Raw genomic sequence first — 15,959 nt, forward strand, 5'->3', positions numbered from 1 at the left:
TCAGCTCACGAAATTCTATGAGTCCATTTTTTTCTTTCGTTTTTTCGTTGCGTTTCATCGAAGAAAATGGCAGGAAGTGGAATTGGGGAAACCGTTGGATAACAGTAAGTAATCTAGTACCTGTGTCGTGTCCAAGCAGCAGAGTCACACGGACAAATTGATTTCATGTGGATGCCAGCATCTGGTTCAGGAGACGGTCCTCGGGCGGGCGACCGTAGCCGGTTACCGTCGTAGTATTGCGATTGCGTAGATCGATCCCCTCAAAGTTTGTTTGATCCACGAAGGAGGGAGTCAAAGACCGAGCCTTCTCCGTAGAGAGAAGCTCCGTACATGCGCGGTGGAGGACAGATGGAAGCTGTCTGGTTTCGGCAACTTGCAAGGAGGGCACAGTCGGACAATTAATAAGTCAGTCTCTTTCACGTTGATGAAGCAAGGTAGACAGAGAGCGGCAGCTTCAAAGGATGCATGACTGACTGACTGGATCTGCAAACAATAATCACAGGGCAGCCTCGGCCCAAGCGGATCCCGCGACCGCCTCCAGGATTTCACATGCCCTGCCAGTAGTGGCCCCCCCGAACTCTCCGGGGAAGCTCCATAATAATATCGCCCGTCATCCATCCTCTATTAATACTGGTCCCTTCCTCGGCACCTTAACTCTCTTACTTCTTCATACTTCATACTCCAACGACCCCCGTTCTCGCTCCTTCGCAAACACCAACATCCGATCCTCTCGTCCCGTCACCATGTCTCTCAAACACAGTACGTGTCCCCGCATCCTCTTATCGGCATTCCCATCGAGCCGTGGCTGACCATCATGACGCACCTGCAGGCGCTTTCCCTTCCTCCGCCGCCTTCGACGCGATCAACGCCACCCTCCAGTCTGACGCCGCAGAGCGCAAAGACGCCATCAACAAGGCCAAGGCCATCGTTGCTTTCAACATCAAGAACGCCAAGGGTGAAGAGGAGAGCTGGCATCTCGATCTCAAGGACAAGGGACACGTCGCCAAGGGTGCTGCACCCGCGGGCGGAAAAGCCGATGGTAAGTCCACCTGCCTGCTTCGAGTTCGGGCATCGTGCACCCCTGCGTGGAGCGCCTAAATACCATTCTCTTTTTGGTTTCCCCGATCGCATGCTGACGGGCGTCCCGCTACGATCAACAGTGACTCTTTCTCTATCCGATGAGGACTTCAGTTCTCTGGTCAGCGGAAAGGCCAACGCGCAGCGACTCTTCATGGGTGGAAAGCTCAAGATCAAGGGCAATATCATGAAGGCGACCAAGATGGAGCCCGTCCTGAAGAAGGCCCAGGGCAAGGCCAAGCTATAGATACCCTGTTTTGTATTTTTTCCTCTTTTACGCCTTTGAACTCGATGCATGGACGTCGACTTATTATGATGACGTTTTCTTTTATTTCTGCTTAGCCTAAATTGGTATCGCTTTTGGTAGAATCTATCAACACTGGGTTTTTTCATCTCGTCTGTGCCTTGTAGATTGGAGTAAGAATGCTGCTGGTTTCTACCGTGATCGACCTTGATCAACAAAACAAGGGTCTCTGATCAAGGCGACATAGAAAAACAATCGTAAAAAGAGTTGATGCGAAAAACTGTATGACACTTGTTCTCTTTCAGTATGGTCTATGAATTTGGTTAAGTTCAAAGAATCCCACTGATGTAAGTATCAAACCACTCTTACATCACCCTAAATATATACCGGGCCACCCGAGGTTGACAGAGAAGGCTTCATACAGTTCGACCACGGGAATCCACAAGATTGATGGAGACAATAGTGTTGATATTTGGTTTCCTGTGCCATCTACTAAGACTGACACAAATGTCAAGCGACAAAAGTATCCTCCTCCTGCATGCATTTGGTGCATCTGCAGAATCCGAGTCCTGCCTTGCCATGGAAACCCCGAGCGCAGCTGACCAGCATAATTACCCAGTATTCGTACCGTCTCACATGCCGCCCGCCCGCCGCGGCGGGTGTCACTGCTGTAACCGTACAGGCTGCGGCAGCCATCGAAAGGATCCAGGGAAAGAACAAGAACGGCGTCTCAAGCCAGTGACCAGATCAAGGAGAGATGCCGCAGACATCCAGAAAACCCCAGTCTTTCAGCAGACCATGGATCTGGGCCGCCGCCCAGCATCCAGAAAAAAAAGGAAATGAAAAAAGAGGAAAACATAAAGAAAAGAAAGGGAAAGAGTAGCTGCGTTATGTCATCCCCGCCAAGATGTCACCTTGCATAGGGCTCACGTGACCGTAATTTTTTCTGCCAGCAGAGTTCCTCTTCCTCTTGCCGGTCAAAGTCGCGAGCCGAACGCTGGAAGGCTAAAAAAAAGAAGTGCACTCGATCGAGCACACCACTCCCCCCCATCACCCCCCCAAGGCAGAGCATCTCGAATGGAGGCGCGTCTCTCTGTTCTTCTCCCTAGAAGTCTCTGACACTCACTGCTCTGCCTTTCATCGACCACCCACGATTTCCACCCCCCCCCCCTCCCCTCTGGTCGCTTCACTTGCTTCGCGCTCCGCGACTCAATTCACACCGAATCCAGAATCATCGCGCGACCACCCAACCTCACCTTTTTGACAGGGCGAAGTTTGGATAATCCTAGGAACTTGTTGGGCTTGTGGTGAATACTTCGAAACATTCACAACGCGATTCACTGTTGTCGCTTGGTTCGCGGTCTCGCCCACAACTCCCCACCCCCTCCGTTCAAACGCCTCTTCTCTCCCCCCATCCGACTTAGCTTTCTTCAAAACCACAGACATTGGGTCATTTTGCGGATCTCGATCACATCGTATCGCATACTCGAACGAACCTTTGCGCATTGGATAACCTTGCACCGTGCATGAGAGACGGTTGTTAAGGGGTGAATTTGGACATACACGAAGGGGTTAAGCCAACCGCTGTCTCGACGGTCGAGATAGTCGCCGCTGGAGGCTCCAAGGTAGATGTCTAAAAGAGGGGCCCAGGGTCCTCAAGGGGACAAGGATACCGACTTGTTTTCATTCAACATGGCGAGTACTCCGGAAGATAAGCCGCAGCGGGCCACCGCGGCGCAGTTGGCGAACAGAAAGTAAGTTGAAAGCAGACCGACCTTTGCGGGCTATCTCATGCAGGCGATGCTCTTTTTTCCTGCAGCCTCAATATTCACTGTATTTACCGGGTCGCGGCCTGGAGACACGACGCGCCCGAGTCTTCTGTGTTACTTCCGTCTGTATTTCTTTTGCATCTGCTCTTTCTTCCTCTCGATTCAGAATCTTTGTCTAACACCCACTTGCTGAATGTCTTCGTTCATCGTCTCGCTTATTACACTTCTCTGCATATCTTTTAACCCCATCTTGTTTATTAACACGTTGACCAGGATCAAAGACGTCCGCAGACGCCCTCGTCCCAACTCTGCTGCGCCAAGTGCTCCAGCTCCATCCTTCGGCGGACCGTTCAGCTCCATCGATCCAAATACTGTTTCTTCTACACCTTCCATGTCGCAACCGTCTTCCAACGGATTTTCCTTCGGACAAGGACAAAATCAAAGCTTCCCAGGAGCTAGCTCAACTCCTAGCCAGTCGACTCAGAACGGCACATCGTCACCCTTTGCCTTTGGCTCTGGAGGCGCAGGCGGATCCTCGTCATTCAACTTCTCTTCATCATTTGGTGGCTCGGGCTCGAGTAATCCATTTGCCAACATGAACAACGGTAATTCCGGCCAGTCTGATGCGGGTAGCTTCTCTGGCTTCAAGGGTTCGATGTTCAACGCGCCACCGGCAAGCCCGGCTCCGGCTCAACAATCTCTACCTTCTGCTCCACTGTTCGCAACCCCATCTCAACAGAATACAAGCACCGGGGGTCTGTTTGGTACCAGCATGAGCAACGGGCCATCCGCCCCATCCGCCGCGGCGACTCCAACGGCCGGTGGACTCTTCGGTCAAAGCAATGCTGTCAACACCCCTTCAACCAATGTTTTCGGCCAGCCCAGTGAGAAAAAGCCATCTCCCTTTGGCCAATCGACAGCATTTGGTAATGACTCGATGCAAACCTCTCCGGACGCTAAGGCTGCTGCTGCTCCTCCCTCGAAGCCGTCTATTTTCGGCACTGCTCCTCCTACTTTCGGTGTCAACCCCAGCACGTCCTTCTTTGGTGCACCGGCATCCTCAGCGACGGAGACTCCTTCGAAACCAGTATTTGATTTCAAGGCCGCTACACCTACGCCATCGCTTTTTGGCACCACCCCACAAGCCTCTTCTGCGGCCACTCCTGCTGCACCGACACCAGCCCCGGCTGCTGCGACTACGGCTACACCCTCACTATTTGGCACCGCATCTCCTGCTAAGCCGTCTACTCCTTTCCAGAACCCGTTTCAGTCTACGAACTTGTTCCAAACCACACCTTCCACCGCCCAAAAGCCCGTCGAAGAGAAGAAAGAGGAGTCCAAGCCTGTCGAGTCTCAGCCCAAGTCTCCTTTCCAGTTCACTTCCTCTACAAACACTGGCCCTTCTCTGTTTTCAAAGGGTGACAGCGCCGCCCCTGCTTCTCCGGCAGCCCCTTCGACTGGTTTGTTCCAGACACCATCTACAAACAACCTGTTCGCGCCCAAGCCAGCTACAACTGCGGAGCCAGAAAAGCCGAAGGTTGCAGAAGCGAGCGCAAATCCGTTTGGCGGGCTGTTTGCGAAGCCGGCAACGCCAGCGACGCCGAGCCAAACCTCAGCGGAGCAGCAGCCTGATCCTTCATCCACTCCTTTCCAGGGTCTTTTCTCCAAGCCCAGTACAGCTCACGATGCTGCGAAGCCAAGTGAACCAGCAAAGCCGGCCACTCCTGGTCCATTTTCCTTCACTCCCTCAGCTGCTACTCCATCGGCTTCGAGTCTCTTTACGCCTAAGCCACCGGCGTCGACCTCTGCTCCGGAGCCCAAGGCACAAGCACCCTTCGCCCCTTCAGCGCCTGCCGAGAGCCCTTTCAAGGTGAATGGTGCAAAGCCGGTCTCATCAGTTCCTGCTATTGGCAACGGTGCGCCGTCTACCTTCGGACAGCTTCAAGCCCCGAAATCTACAAAAAAGACCGAGGCTATCGGCGATTCCGAAGCACTATACCGTCTGCGCATTCTGAACGAATGCTTCCAGCGTCAAGTATCCAAATTGGACCCCGCAAGCGATAACTTCGATGCTGCTGTACAATTCTACACGCGGGTCCGTGCCACGCTTGGTGCTTCTGTTGGCTCTAAGCGCAAGGCTACGGACGATGGCTCCAACGGCATCCCTCCCAAACGAGCTCAGACCTTCGGTAAATCTGCCGATAAAACGACTCTCCCCCAGGTAATATCTACTCCGGTTGCGACTGCACCGAGCTCTACACCGTTCAAGGGGTTTGGCACAGCCCAGCCTACTTCTACTCCTACGAAGCGAAAGTCGATCGATGAGGGTGATGATGTTAGCCCTGCAAAGCGGGTAAATGGTGACTCCACTACCGCAAGTATATTTGCTCAGTCATTTTCCAAGTCGAAGACCACTGAGTCTGACGACGAGCCAGTCAATGCTGCGCCCTCGGTGAAACCGTCTACCCCTGACTCTACCAAGCCTTCTCTGTTCTCTGCGACGCCGTCCACGGCACCTGCCAAGCCTCTGTTCTCCTTTTCATCCTCTGTCAACAAGGATTCCTCCCCCGCGCCCTTATTTTCATCGTCTGTGTCTGGCACTAGCTCGACGTCAGCTGCTCCCGTCGCTCCCCCCCCGGCCAATCCCTTTGTACTGAAGGCACCTGGGACAGATTCCTCCGCGAGCCCTGCTCCAGGACCGCCGAAGTTTGCCTCCGCAGGCGGCACTGATTTCCTGGCGCAATTCAAGGCACAGTCCGCCAAGGATGCCGAGAAAGAGAAGCAGAAACGCAAGGATGAGGACTGGGATTCAGAGGAAGAGGACGAAGCTGAATGGGAGCGTCGCGACGCCGAAGAGCAGCGCAAGAAACAAGAACAGTATGGAGCGAAGCCCAAGCAGCAGGCCAAGTTCATTCCTGGCAAGGGTTTTGTTTTCGAAGAGAGCAGTGATTCCCCTGCAAAGACACCCGAAGAAACCCCTACTCCTCCCGTCAGCACTGGTGCGTCGGTCTTTGCTAGCCAGAACAACTCTGCCGTCAAGTCGACGAACATCTTCGGTCACCTGTCGGCGACGCCGTCTGAGGCCGAGGACGATGATAATGAAGCCGACGACACTGAGGAAGCTTCTGGTGGAGAGGGTGATGATTCGCCGGATAGCAGTGCGGAAACAAAGACAGCTGACTCTAAGGCGGCTTCCAGCGACGATGTCAAGGGAAGCGGGCGCAGTCTGTTCGACCGGGTGTCATATGATGATGACGGAAAGCCCAAGCGCCAGGGTGAAGAAGAGCAGAAGGGATCCATGTCAACCTTGTTCAGCTCGTCTAATAAATTCTCATCTTTTAACAGCACCCCTGCGTCTCTGACCCCGGGCAGCAGCTCCGACTCGATTCAAGCAACGTCTAAGTCTACAACCAGCAATATCTTCGGCTCTGCAAACGCAGGCACCAGCGTCTTCGCCTCGAACGCCTCTTCTGCCAACTCTACCCCGTCGATTTTCAACACCACGAACTCGGCTGGCGATAACACCTGGAAGCCCAATTCCCCCATCCGGTTTGCGACGGAATCCGCCTCGGCATCGAAGCCGGATTCTGGAGCGGCAACTCCGGTGCCGGAGGCCCCTAAGCCATTCTCAAACCTCTTCGGAGCACCACCCACTCTCACCAAGTCGGACGCCAAGAGCACGACGCCATCACTTGGGTTTTCTTTCGGAGCTCCCGCTCAAGCGAACTCGTCCCTCTTGGCCCCTCCCACACTTAACTCCGCTGCCGCCAGCCGCTCCCCCACCCCTGGAGTCACCTCTGATACGGGTGCTGAAGACTCCGGTGATGGCGAGGGCGAAAACCTCCCGCAGGTCGATCTTGCTCGAGGCGGAGCCGGAGAAGAGAACGAAGATCTCGTGGTCGAGAGCCGGGCTCGTGCGATGAAGCACACCGCCGGCGGTGGCTGGGAGAGTCAGGGCGTTGGATTCCTTCGAATCTTGAAAGATAAGACTACGTCTCGTGGTCGGATCCTCGTCCGTGCTGACCCAAGTGGAAATGTTATTCTGAATGCCCGCCTGATGAAGGAGATCAAGTACTCGGTTGCTAAGAACAGTGTGCAGTTCATGGTCCCCCAGGCCGAGGGACCACCCCAGCTGTGGGCTCTACGCGTGAAGACCAGCACCGACGCCGAACGTCTGTCCACTTCGATGGAGGAGACGAAGTCTTGAAAAAAATCGCCAACCTCGGCTTTTCGCACAAATTGAAATTAATTGCTACGACTAGATGGTACATAGGATATGCATTTGAACAACTTCACCTTCATGATGGTCTTTTGCGGGCGTCTCAGAGTGGCGATCGATGTATTATGGTGTGCTTTTGCTGCTTTCTGATTGTTGTTTCTTCGCCACCTCTGTCTCTGACCCCGACCCCAAGACGAAGGCTTTCTCCCTCTCTCCCCTGACAACGCCCTATCTTTTCTTTCTCCGTTGTCACTATGGCATGACCACCCCGCTCGGCAGTACGAGATAACTGTGACTGGATAAAACGGATCCTCCCTCCCCTTCAGCGGCGAATTTGTGTTTACTTTACAACTCCGGCGTCTCTCTTCTTTTACCTTGTCGCTTTGCTCTTACTTTTGTCTCTTTTTTCCTTCTCAGGAGCATCGATTGATTTCCCACCCTCTCCGAATTCTCTCTCCAAACTTGTGTAATTAAAATCTTGCCTTTTTTCTTCTTCCTCTTTCTTCCTTGTTGTTCTTCTTTTACTATCCTGTTTTTTGTTTATTGCACCTCGCAATTACTACCTGCAGCTGCATCCTCGGAATAGCGCGCGCGTCTCCTTCATGTGGTCTGTCATGTCTGTCGTCCTTCTGGTCTGTTTGTTCTGTCTGCCCTGCCCTGCTGCCCCCCAACCAGGAAGGAAGGAAGGAAGGAAGAAAACAGGCGCATCGCCTTAGCATAGCGTGTGGGATTCGAAGATTATGATTTCTTGCAAATGGAATTTGTTTCTCTTACTTTCTTATTTCATCGTGGTGATCGGGTTCATTGGATGGGTTCGTTGTATTAGTATTAGAGTGTTTAGTCGATAGTCGTCGATAAATAGGATCGCCGTTTGCCATGGATCATGGATGCATTGTTTTGAGGTTATGGGGTGGGTGTTTGTTGTATTGGGATTAGGATAAAATTAATCTAACTTGTTAAGGAAAGTGCTTGATCTCGAAAATTAGGGTGCAGTTGCTGGGTAAGAGTTCGTTTCATGGCTACTATCTAGATATTCATCCCAGCCAGCCAGCCAGTCAGCCAGCCAGTCAGCCGAGAAACTGTAACTAACTACTCAAGCTCGATTACGTACTCCTCCCGCTGAGGGAAGAAAAAAAAATCTACATCTACAGTTACATCTACATACCAACCCCCAGAAAAGATACAGGAACTATAGAGAGAGGGAGAAGAGAAAAGTAATGACAGCCGACAAACCCAGCAAAATAGATTTTTTACTAAAACCTATCTGCTGGCTCAATCTGACGTTTGAAAGCGACAGACAGACATACACCTCAAAGTATTTCAACTTTTTTTTCATTTGAGAAAAGAAAAAAAAAAAGAAAATGATCCAAGACCGACCGGAGCAAGGTAGACACCGCTCCTCATTCCGACGCATCCCATCCTAATTCGATTTCCATTCCCTTCTCATCTCATCTCTCATCTCCATCGCTGAAGAAAAGCAAAACACATTCTTTTATTTTATTATGGATAAAGAGAAATGCATTTACTCGTCATCAACGACAGAGGTGTGGAGACCCTTGACGTCCTTGACGTTGACGGCCTGGACGTAGGAGTAGAGCTTCTCCTTGGCGTTCTCCTCGTCGTTACGCTTGCGGGAGATGCGGACACGGAGACGGTAGGGGACGCCCTTGATACCGGCCTCCCAGACCTTCTTGTTGAGCTGGGGGTCGACGCGGACGTCGGTGGTGCCCTGTTGGTGTTAGTTCGGTTCATCTTATTGGACCATACCACTTCCCCGACCATCAACACCCCAATCCGGGTGAAAGGGTGGTGGGGGGAGGGGCAGGGGAAACAGGGTGGGTTGTACAACATACCATAGCACGCTCAGCGAAGGCGCGGATCTCCTTGATAGCACGAGGAGCACGCTTCTTGAAGGAAACACCGTGCATCTATTAAAACGAACCAAAAAGAAGAGATATTAGTCTTCCGCCCGAATGCCATCTGGTAATGATGTATCATATAGAGTTTTACGTCTTCTATAGACGGTTTTTTTTCTGCGGCCATAGAGGTGGACTTCATCAAACTAATTCTTCTTTTTGTGGATTCCCCATCTTGTGTGCATGTGTTCCTCCACGCTCTTGAGATGGGACCGACAGGCTGCGGTGGTTTTGTCTCTCCGAGGCCTTCTTGTTACAGAAGGTTGTGGAATTGAAAAAAACTTCGCGCGCGCCTGTCCGGTCTTTTCCCTTCTCTTGTTCTCCGTCCAGTGCCTCGGTGGTTGCGATTTTCCGTAGGTGGGAAATATCGTTCGCAGGTCGCTTGTGGGAGTAGGGGATGGATTGGATTGTGCTGAAGCTCAGTTGACTGAAGCTTGCTGTGTTTTTCAACGTACTCTCTTGTGCATGTTGATGGTGTACTCGCGGGTCACCACGTCGGCGATGGCCGAGCGGGTCTTCTTGCCGGTCTTGACGGTGGTGGACATTTCTGCAGAGGAAATTGTGTTAGGGGAAATTCTCGGGAGAGAATGGCGGTTTATCAGAGTCTGCGAAATTTCACTCACTGAATGAGGGACAGATGTGTCGGCTGTCGTTGGCTGTAGTGGTCGACTGTCAAGGTTGGAGGAGATTTCGAGATGGTAGATTTTCTCCTGGTGGGAATTCCAGTGCGGCTCGCTTATCGTCTGCGCGTCCTGTGATTCGCCCGCCCGTCCTGCACGTGATGCTCCGCTGCAAGCCCCCAGCGGGTCCGCCTGAGGCACCGACCATCCGTTTTACGTAGTAAATAATGTTCCGTAGTTTGTGGTTGTCTGTTGCACAGCCTGTCTGCACCGCTCGGTTGGGCTATTTCATAAATCATCCTATTTACATGCTAGTTTAATTGCTGGCTGGCAGCGCACCTCGTCAAAATACAACGTGAGATGCGCCTACTTTCTGTCGGCACTCACGTCCGGATACACGTCGAATCGCCGCTGCGTGTAAATCGGGATGCCCTTCCTCGTGTTCTCGATGGTCTCGTTGTCCAAGTCCGCGTAGATGATCTTCTCCTTATCTTCCGCCTCGGCCAGCAGGTTCGCGCTAGGGTCCGCGACCAGACTGTGGCCATAGGCATGGTACGAAGCCTCCATGTCTCTGGCGGGGCTGCACAAAGCCACATACACCTGGTTGTCGACAGCGCGTGCCCGCGCCAACAGCGACCAGTGCAAGGGACCAGTCGTCGTGTTGAACGCGCCCGGGTAGACCAGCATAAATGCGCCCTGACGCGCCGCGATCATACCGGCCTCTGGGAAGCGAATATCATAGCAGATCGCGAGGCCAACCTTGCCATACTCCGGCAGGTCGACCACAGTCAGCTGGTTGCCGGGGGAGAGCACCTCGCTCTCCTTGAAGGTGATCTTGCCGGGAATGTCAATGTCGAATAGGTGGGTCTTGCGGTGTGTGCCAATCAGGGCACCGGTGGGCGAGAACACCAGAGCGGTGTTGTAGTATTTGTTCGTGGCTGGTTCCAATTCGGGGATACTGCCGCCGATCAGGTAGGCCTTGGCCTCAGCGGCGATGGCTGATAGCGCATGGTAGGAGGGGGACTGTTCCTGTGTGGGTGGGGAGGGGAGCAGCGTTTCGGCATACTTGGGGAAGTACTGGGTGCCGTAGGGGGAGTTGAAACATTCGGGAAGTACGATCAGCGAAGCACCGGCTTTGGCGGCCTCGAGGACTTTGGAACGAGCGTGTGCGAGGTTTAGAGACTTATCGGCGCCTGGGTATTGTCATCATAGATTAGCTGGGGCCGGAAGGATTGATGTATGGTGTGGCAAGTACGGGGTCGATGGGTCGACGGGTGGAAGAGTCGGAAGGAGAAGGTAACACGGACCTGAGGCCAGTTGAACCAGGGCCAGCTTCAATGGTTTCTTGAGGAGGGCGGCCATAGTTGGATTGGGTGTATGCGACCGCAGTGACAGACGTGTGAGACGTGTGGAGCGCTAGAATTCGAGAATGGGGGGATTGGGAGGAAAGGAGGGAGGCAGAAGGGGGGAGCGAGATAGGCGATGCGGGGTACCGTGACCGGGAACAGACCGAGGACTCCTCAGGGCTCAGGCACGATTGCACTAGCGCGTCCGCAGCCGGACTGGGATTCCTGGTTCCTTCGTTCCTTCTTCCTTCTTCTCGCTCATCCCTCCTTGCGCTGTACACCTCGCTTTCTCCTCGGGGTCATCTGGCAGATTCTTGCGAGAGACATGACACATACTTGTCGATTGTATGACCTGATCGTACCTACAGTCCTACACTCCGGTACTGATGTCCGAGCTCTGTTGATAGGATAGGGACCCGCCACTAAACCTTCGTCTGGCGATGCGGAAATGCCCTCGCGGACCGTCCGTCCGTTCACGGCCCTCAGCCCTACTGAGCAGTACTGAGCAGAAACATAAAATAGACTGGTCGAGCCTTCAACAACGTCCCATCAGATGGCCCGGGATGTAACAGGGAAAAATCACCGGAGAATCTCATAGGTGCAGCCACCGGCTCCGAAATAGCGTCTCCACGTGTTGGTGGGCACGGTGATGCAACATAGGGCGTTTCTATAGCATCCTATGGAGAGCCTCAGTCCAATCATATACCATCTCCCCAATTCCCGGAATCTACTCCCAGAAAGAATTGACCACCTTGAAAAATGCAGATCAATGAAGGTTACATTTGCTCGGAACAGCTTGTTACACGAGGAGCCACAGGAATGCCACTAGTACTTGAACATCGTCCACAGTGGCGGAAGAAACAACCGAGTCCCATAGCTGCTCGTTGTCATGGCTGGTGCAGACCTTGGACCCATACCCTGTTGTCTTCAATCAGGGAACTACAACCCTAGCGTTATCTAGGGCTCCTCTTCAACCCACGAGAATGTAACCTGGGGCTGCAGATCCAGCCTGAGCACGTCCATCTTCGACAGCCTTCAGCATGCAGCGGGTCCATTTGCACTCGGTCTTTAACTCTCTTTTCGTTTCAATCCAAGGCAATGGTGCTGAGAGGGAAGGTATAAATAGACGACACGATGCCTGCTTCTTGACTTGCATCAACTCAATCGACAACCATTCGACAACCAATTCGACAACCCTCCGCCCCAGAGACTCCGCGGAAGCCACTCGTTCCTCCTACCACTCCTTCATACCTTCCTTCATAATGGTCCACCTTCGCTCCCAGACAGGCCTCGCCGCCTTGGCTCTGCTCCTCAGTGCCGTTCAATTCGTGTCTCCCGTTGGGGCTAGTCCCGTGTCCCTGCAGGCCAGAGTACCCGACGATGTAAGTTTGCCCTCATGAACATACCATGACAAAATCGTGCTTACTGCGAATACAGGGTGGGAGCACTTCTGCAGGTGGGGGCACTATTGCACATGTGACTCTCGAGACCGGAGGCGGCTGCTCCAGCAACAAGCGAGGAACTGATGGTGGTTGCGATGATGACAAGGACAAGGGCAGCGGCAGCAGCAGTGGCTCCAACGGAGGCTCCAACGGCGGAGGCTCCAACGGCGGTGGCTCCAACAACGGCGGTAGCTCCAACAACGGCGGTAGCTCCAACAACGGCGGTTCAAATGGCAGCGGCTCGAACGGTAGTGGCTCCAACGGCAGCGGCTCGAACGGTAGTGGCTCCAACGGCAGCGGCTCGAACGGTGGCAGCAGCGGCAGCGGCCAGCCAGGCTCAACCAGCGTGTATGTGACCGACACCAACACGAACAGCGAAGGCAGCAACAACAACGACAGCCGCGACAACAACGACAGCGTGCTCTCGGACGTGGGGACCCTGCTCGGGCACATCGTCTAAAGTGTCTCTAACATACAGGCAAACGGGACACAGCACGGATGCCACAGAGTCAGACGAATGATTCCTCTGGATGTGACGTAGGCGTTTTTGTCTTTGCGAGTCGTTGTTTCTTATATACCTACCTACCTAGCTAGCTACTGGATTGCGTTATGTACCTCCGAACCAATACCGAATAATAATGATACTGCTTAATAAAAAAGGAACTTTAATTGTACTCGACTCAAATCAGGCCAGTATGGTGTTCGTCAGTTAGGCTTGAGTTTGTAAATGAATTAGGTAACTTGCTGGGGAGTGACATGTTTGCCATCGAGAAACACTGGAATTAACAAATGAAAGATGAATGCGTAAAGCAATAAATACCATCTACCCATTCCCTTCCTTATATTTTCTTTAGATATCGTGATATGATCTTACCAGATCAATCACCAAGAATTTTCATAATCGTAATTCGGGCCCCCGTCCACATTAAACAGGGCGATACGAGTCACCGTAAAGGTTGTTTTTCGCGCTTGCTGATCCTGACCTCCATCATCCCCATGAACGGTATCCGTCCCATCATGCTTCTTCGAATTGCTGGGGACAGTTACCGTGACTTCTTCATACCCATCCCCGTCTGATACCCGATTTGTTCCTCGCAGAAAAGTAGCCTGTCCTGTGACGGAGTCAATTTCCACCCCCACCTTCGATCGAATGGGATCTCCCAGGTAATTGGAATTAGAAGTAGGGTGGGGGTCGGTATATCCCGTGGCTGTGGCTGTGCCTGTGACACTGCTGCCCTCTCCGTTCCAGCGAAATAGCCTGAAGGTTGGCTGGAGCTGGAAGAGAAATTGTGGAACTGGAAGAGGGGAGATGGTCGATTTGTCTCCTACTGTTCTTTCCGTTGGCTCTTTTTCCTCTTCTCTTTTCGCAGCAGGGGTCGTGGGGAAGAATGCGCCCACGACTATCGGTACATCTTTCGACGAATCCTGAGCTTGATGACCCAGAAAAAGAACGAGGCGGGATTGCGACAGACGGTTCGGGTGATTGTCTTCGGAGAATTGCTGGAGGATATGGCCCAGGTCCATATCGAGGCTGATGCCACTGCTGTCCGTCAAGGACTGGGATGGTATCGAGTCATCGTAGCATTTTTCAAATGTGATTGGCTTGAGTTTGCGTACCTGATCGGTTCTTTTATGAGGGTGGAAGGGAGGGATGAATAGTGATACTGCACGGAGAATCTCGTCCATAGTGGTGGTGTCTGGTGGCAGTGGTGGTGATGATCGTGATGATTGGGTTTCTAATAAGTTTGGTTTAGGTGATTCTGTGGACGTGCACGGTTGGAAAATGGCTGCCCATAGCTGATGAACCCATTGCTCTAGGTTGGGCTGGTGCGCAGCACAGCGATTTCGTTAGATTCGTAGCTGGGAGAGAGAGGGATGGAAGGCGGAAGACGATCAATGGGTGGGTTCATCCACTTACCAGGATATCTAAAGCCCGGAGCACCGTGTCGGGGGCCAGGTACTTGTCCTCCTGGCCAGAACAGAACGATCGGGCCAGAATATGAGCCAACTCCTCCTTCCCCGGAGTGGTATCCTCGAATGACCCGTAATGAAAGTCCCGGGAGCCCCAAGTCGGCTTATCATAGACCCTTAGTCTCATGATCAGGCCGAGTAACGCAGCCAAGTCGATGACCTTGATCTGATACTGGTCTGTTCTTCTCCCCTCGAGCAACCGTTCCGCCAGCGGCTTCAGATCCCTAGGGGATGCATTTACTTTCGGATGGAAAGGGACTATCGAAAGTAGAGCATCGACCGCATCGTCGGTGTTGAATGTGTCGAAACCAGCGACTTGTGGAGCGAAATTTGACGACTGACGATTGACCAGACTGATGCTTCGGAGGATCCGAATGGTTCTAAAACTGCAGTTACAAGGCTCGTCGTGACGACCCCAGCGATGACCGAAATCACTATCTGCGACTCCGAGGAGCCGTGCGCCTTGGACAGATAGCAGGATCAACGCACGCTCGAAGGCTGGTAGATACAGCTTCGTGTCGTCCGCACTGGGGAGTGGGAACGGGTGGTAGGCGAAGAAGCAGAAGCAAGTCCACAGGACATTGATCGCTGTGTCGGGGATGGTCGTGTCCGGATGGGTCCTGACAAGGTGGTTTTGGAAACTCTTTTTCGTCCAGTCTGGAACAGGATCAGTTTCCAGTAAGTATTCTCATCAGATCAGCCCCTCCTGGTACGGTATGGGCTAGCTAGCTAACTTGCCCGCTGGAGCCTTGATCTCTCGTGTAGTGGATGGGTAAGGATCAATCACTTACAAGGCTGCTCCTGGGGCGAGTCCCGGATGCTAGACGCGTCGAAGACGGCCTGCGATGTGATGGAGGTGCTTCCTTCCCGAACGAGGCAGGTGTGCAGGTTTGAAAGAACGGAGTCTGGATGGTTTCGTTTTCGGTCAGGTCGACCCATTTTTCCTTCTTCGATTCGATGCCACTAGCTATTGACTGACTGACTGACCGACTCACCAGGTGTGGTAGTGCGAAGAAACTTGTCGAGTTTCTTCTTTCTATCTCCGAACACCATGCGGAACAATACCTTGTCCAAGAGGGCCGCCATAACTGAACCTTTGCGCTTTTCTCATGGGAGGTGGTTTGTAGGAGGGTGATGGTGACTGGGGAAGATATTTACCAGCAGCGATGGATTTATGGATGCCTTGCTGGGATCATTAATTGGGGCCAATGAATGATGATGCTACATGGGGGCCACGGCGATGGCGCCAAGGCGGGGCGCAGCCTTACAGTACAAGCATTTACGGCGTCGTACTAGTTGCATGGGGGCTGAGCGGAACACAACCCAATCACACCGGATATTCCCTGTTGGTGAAG

At 52.9% G+C, this 15,959-nt stretch overlaps 5 protein-coding genes across 5 annotated transcripts; 3 read left to right on the plus strand and 2 right to left on the minus strand.

Moving 5' to 3' along the window:
• Nucleotides 1-743: 743 nt before the first annotated feature.
• On the plus strand, nucleotides 744-1,468 carry BO70DRAFT_377870 (SCP2 sterol-binding domain-containing protein; the record flags this gene model as incomplete). Its single annotated transcript, XM_025545226.1, has 3 exons — nucleotides 744-759; nucleotides 830-1,039; nucleotides 1,161-1,468. 3 exons carry the CDS (start codon nucleotides 744-746, stop codon nucleotides 1,322-1,324), a joined length of 390 nt encoding a protein of 129 aa, XP_025401896.1. The 3' UTR covers nucleotides 1,325-1,468.
• A 1,545-nt stretch (nucleotides 1,469-3,013) lies between these two features.
• Nucleotides 3,014-7,297, plus strand: BO70DRAFT_369251 (RanBP1 domain protein; the record flags this gene model as incomplete). Its single annotated transcript, XM_025544670.1, has 15 exons — nucleotides 3,014-3,075; nucleotides 3,364-3,492; nucleotides 3,535-3,627; nucleotides 3,670-3,807; nucleotides 3,838-3,974; nucleotides 4,011-4,077; nucleotides 4,123-4,136; nucleotides 4,179-4,435; nucleotides 4,466-4,508; nucleotides 4,539-4,550; nucleotides 4,599-4,662; nucleotides 4,696-5,006; nucleotides 5,037-5,443; nucleotides 5,483-5,542; nucleotides 5,573-7,297. The coding sequence occupies 15 exons, from the start codon at nucleotides 3,014-3,016 to the stop codon at nucleotides 7,295-7,297; spliced, it is 3,519 nt and encodes a 1,172-aa protein (XP_025401897.1).
• Nucleotides 7,298-8,375: 1,078 nt separating this feature from the next.
• BO70DRAFT_385547 (carbon-nitrogen hydrolase) lies at nucleotides 8,376-11,272 on the minus strand. Its single transcript, XM_025545749.1, has 6 exons — nucleotides 11,153-11,272; nucleotides 10,233-11,038; nucleotides 9,849-9,894; nucleotides 9,681-9,772; nucleotides 9,163-9,237; nucleotides 8,376-9,038 (listed from the first exon to the last, which is right to left on the minus strand). Exons 1-6 carry the CDS (start codon nucleotides 11,205-11,207, stop codon nucleotides 8,832-8,834), a joined length of 1,281 nt encoding a protein of 426 aa, XP_025401898.1. The 5' UTR covers nucleotides 11,208-11,272; the 3' UTR covers nucleotides 8,376-8,831.
• A 724-nt stretch (nucleotides 11,273-11,996) lies between these two features.
• BO70DRAFT_179989 (uncharacterized protein) lies at nucleotides 11,997-13,281 on the plus strand. Its single transcript, XM_025538432.1, has 2 exons — nucleotides 11,997-12,573; nucleotides 12,629-13,281. The coding sequence occupies exons 1-2, from the start codon at nucleotides 12,232-12,234 to the stop codon at nucleotides 13,091-13,093; spliced, it is 807 nt and encodes a 268-aa protein (XP_025401899.1). The 5' UTR covers nucleotides 11,997-12,231; the 3' UTR covers nucleotides 13,094-13,281.
• Nucleotides 13,282-13,310: 29 nt separating this feature from the next.
• BO70DRAFT_331738 (uncharacterized protein) lies at nucleotides 13,311-15,690 on the minus strand (the record flags this gene model as incomplete). Its single annotated transcript, XM_025540887.1, has 4 exons — nucleotides 13,311-14,457; nucleotides 14,552-15,261; nucleotides 15,396-15,509; nucleotides 15,600-15,690. 4 exons carry the CDS (start codon nucleotides 15,688-15,690, stop codon nucleotides 13,516-13,518), a joined length of 1,857 nt encoding a protein of 618 aa, XP_025401900.1. The 3' UTR covers nucleotides 13,311-13,515.
• Nucleotides 15,691-15,959: the final 269 nt, after the last annotated feature.

The sequence above is a fragment of the Aspergillus heteromorphus genome (genome assembly GCF_003184545.1).
Source record: "Aspergillus heteromorphus CBS 117.55 chromosome Unknown BO70scaffold_5, whole genome shotgun sequence".
In the NCBI taxonomy this organism is placed as follows: Eukaryota; Fungi; Ascomycota; class Eurotiomycetes; order Eurotiales; family Aspergillaceae; genus Aspergillus; species Aspergillus heteromorphus.

Excerpts from the sequence above, each read along its gene's own strand:
- BO70DRAFT_385547 (XM_025545749.1), bottom strand. The coding sequence starts at position 11,207 with ATGGCCGCCCTCCTCAAGAAACCATTGAAGCTGGCCCTGGTTCAACTG. Across the intron at positions 9,773-9,848 it reads ACACATCTGTCCCTCATTCA|AAATGTCCACCACCGTCAAG; the intron begins GTGAGTGAAATT and ends TTTCCTCTGCAG. Across the intron at positions 9,039-9,162 it reads CCTTCGCTGAGCGTGCTATG|GGCACCACCGACGTCCGCGT; the intron begins GTATGTTGTACA and ends TAACACCAACAG.
- BO70DRAFT_179989 (XM_025538432.1), top strand. The coding sequence starts at position 12,232 with ATGCAGCGGGTCCATTTGCACTCGGTCTTTAACTCTCTTTTCGTTTCA. Across the intron at positions 12,574-12,628 it reads AGGCCAGAGTACCCGACGAT|GGTGGGAGCACTTCTGCAGG; the intron begins GTAAGTTTGCCC and ends CTGCGAATACAG.